The 3,023-nt window shown below is 52.9% G+C and overlaps 1 protein-coding gene across 1 annotated transcript; it reads left to right on the top strand.

Annotated features, from left to right (window-relative positions):
- The first annotated feature begins 1,826 nt into the window (after positions 1–1,826).
- LOC125554362 (uncharacterized) lies at positions 1,827–3,023 on the top strand. The gene is made up of 2 exons (XM_048717937.2): positions 1,827–2,606; positions 2,690–3,023. The coding sequence occupies exons 1-2, from the start codon at positions 1,839–1,841 to the stop codon at positions 2,777–2,779; spliced, it is 858 nt and encodes a 285-aa protein (XP_048573894.2). The 5' UTR covers positions 1,827–1,838; the 3' UTR covers positions 2,780–3,023.

Below are 3,023 nucleotides of genomic sequence, written 5' to 3'. Positions count from 1 at the left end.
CAATCCTCGGTATGAATGGCATATTTTCTAATCTTTTTAATCTTCAACCGCATTGCATCCATTTTGATCTTGTGATCATCGACGACATCCGCAACATGCAACTCCAATATCATCCTCTCCTCCTCAATTTTTTTTATTTTTTTCCTTCAAGTAATTGTTTTCTTCTTCAACTAAATTTAACCTCTCGACAATAGGGTTTGTTGGAATTTCCGGTTCAACTACCTCCTACATAAATAAAATCTATGTCACATTGGTCGGCATAATTGTCATAAACAAGAAATGAACCAAATAGTTATAAAAAGATAATATATACCACATCCGAATCATAGACAGGACAAGGGCCGACGGGGGCGGATACCAAAACCGTCGCACTATATAATAACAAGCAATAATAAAAGTAAGAAAATTAGACAAGTATCTATCTAAAGTAAGAATTCTTTTCTTTCAGAAAGAAGATAAGAACAAGAGGCTCACCACGGTGGTGCCGGCGACGAGATCGGCGTGGGCGACGGCGGTAAAGATGGGGACGGGACGTGATGGACCGCTAAACCTATGCAAATCTCGGAGAAATGGAGTTTGGAGGTCGAGCTTCGAGAGGAGAAAGCTTAACTAGTGTGGCTCGGGCATTTCATCGAACACCTCATGTGCATAGGAGGTGAGCTAGAGCACCCAAATGCCCTCCCCTCGCCGGCCAGAAAAAACAAAGCACTATGGAGTGCTCTGCTGCGGCGATGAGGTATATATAGGCAACTCATTTGTCTTGGTTCATGGCTGGAACCGGGTCTAAAGCTCCCCCTTCTGTCCCGGTTCAAGCCACGAATCGGGACCAATGTATGTGGACCAGGAGCGAGGCCCATTGGTCCCAATTCATGCCATGAGTCGGGACAAATGGGTCCAGACGAATCAGGACCAATGCCCAGGGAGCCGGCCACGAGGCCCCGGTCGGCCCCCTGGGCTCATGAACCGGGACGTATGCCCTCATGGGTCCCGGTTCGTGGCTGAACCGGGACTAATGGGCTGACTAGGCCCGAACCAAAGCCCTGTTTTCTACTAAGGTGATGCCGCGTGACGACCATCCGATAGGCTGCCACGGCAGAAGAAGTGGCGGTGGAATTAGTGACCATCATCCATGGTGTATGAGAGGCCGTGCCGCTTCAAGTCCCTTTATGTGATGCGAGAAGGAAGAAGCTGAAATTTCCCTCCTCAGATTCACTTTTGACTCCCGTCCACCGACGACGATGCCTCCGTGTCGGCGCGCGGCGGCTCTAGGTCGTTCCTGGCTTGGCCTCGCCAGATACTCCAGGCCTCGCTGCCGCTCGTTGTGACATCCCCTCTTAACGAGCAATGCTACACCTACAAACGAGTCTACGTAAGTCCTACGTTCGTAGCTGTTAGTAGATGTCGGGTTTTGCCTCTCGACCTCGGACGGTACCTTCTCTTCCATACAAAACCGACTTATTCAAATTATTTTTCCAGTTGCCTGATGATCCAGCGAAACTGTTTTTTTTTTACTGGACTTGGCGATTCTAGTGAAAGGTTCCCAGGAGAGCACGTTGTAGTCATAGAGATGTCGTATCATGGTCGTGAAATATATTGCACTACTTGCATACATCACCTCCCATCTTTGGCGAACCTTCGGGTGAAACAAACCTATGCTGCAAATTAACCACACGTTGCATGTTCGTTGCCATGTCACCGCCACCTGGAACTTGAAGGCTCCGCGTGTGAATCACGCGTGTCGGGCGCTAGGACATGCTCTGCTGACGGCCCCTCCCCATACATAAACCCAGTCTGGGCGAAATCGCTTCCAGCATAAGCACCAAGAAAGGCCGTAGCTCATGCATAGAAAGAAAAAGAAGGGGGTAGGTAGTCACCTTTGTCCCAAAAAAGGTCACCAACCCATTATCACCCCGCCGCCTATCGTTGAGTTTGAGGGACAGGCGTCGAGCGTCGAGATGGCGACCGCCGCCACGACGGGCAGCGCGCTGAGCATGAAGCTGCTGGTGGACACCAAGGCGCAGCGCGTGCTGTTCGCGGAGGCGAGCAAGGACGTGGTGGACTTCCTCTTCTCCCTCCTCGCCCTGCCGGTCGGCACCGCCGTGAAGCTGCTCGGGAAGGACTCCATGGTCGGCTGCGTCGGCAACCTCTACGGGAGCGTGGAGAAGCTGGACGGCACCTACGTCCAGCCCGGCGCGGCCAAGGACGCGCTTCTTCACCCCGTCGTGCTCTGCCCGGGCGCCGCTGGCACCAACATGCTAGGCTTGCCGGAGGCCACCTCTGGCGGGCAGCCCAAGGCGCTCTACAAGTGCAGCCGCTGCAACAACAGCTTCGTGTCGGAGACTAGCAGCACCAACTGCCCCTCGTGCGGCTACAAGATGACCACGGCGTTGCGGTTCGTGTCAGGATCCTGGGGCCAGACGGCTCAGGCGGCGGCCGGCGTCGTCTGTGGGAAAGGGTTCGTGCAGGGCATCGTGACGTACACGGTGATGGACGACCTCAGCGTGAACCCCATGTCATCCATCTCCAGCATCGCGCTGCTCAACGCCTTCGCCGTCAAGGACCTCGGCGCGCTCCAGGAGAAGACCGTGCAGCTCGGCTACAAGGAGGTTCGCCGTTTGCATTTAGCTCTTTGGCTTATTTATTGTCAGTCACTTCTTATGCACACTGCTTTGCATGATTTGATTTGCAGGGTCTGGCGATTCTCAGGGCGTCGCTGCAGTCCAAGACCGTCCTCACCGACGTCTTCCTCGCCAAGACGCAACTCCCAGGCCGCGCTTGAACACCCGGTTGCCTGGTTTGCCATCGGAACAAAACTAAGTAGTTGTAGATCTTACCAGATAGCACTAGCAGCGTAGCTTTAATTAGGTCGTTGGGTTTGTGTACGTGATGCATGCTTGCATGTTGTGCAAGTTTCGTTGGCGCTGCCACCTTTACTTAATGTTTTGTCTAATGTACTATAAATATGTAATGTACGCCGGACACCGCGCCTACCAGCTAGTGGCCTAATGAAACGTGTATGTACT

Source organism: Triticum urartu, chromosome 4A (assembly GCF_056163025.1).
Source record: "Triticum urartu cultivar PI428250 chromosome 4A, HENAU_Tu73, whole genome shotgun sequence".
Taxonomy (NCBI): Eukaryota; Viridiplantae; Streptophyta; class Magnoliopsida; order Poales; family Poaceae; genus Triticum; species Triticum urartu.
Note: the sequence above shows the minus strand (reverse complement) of the source record. Positions and strands in the feature narration are given on the sequence as shown.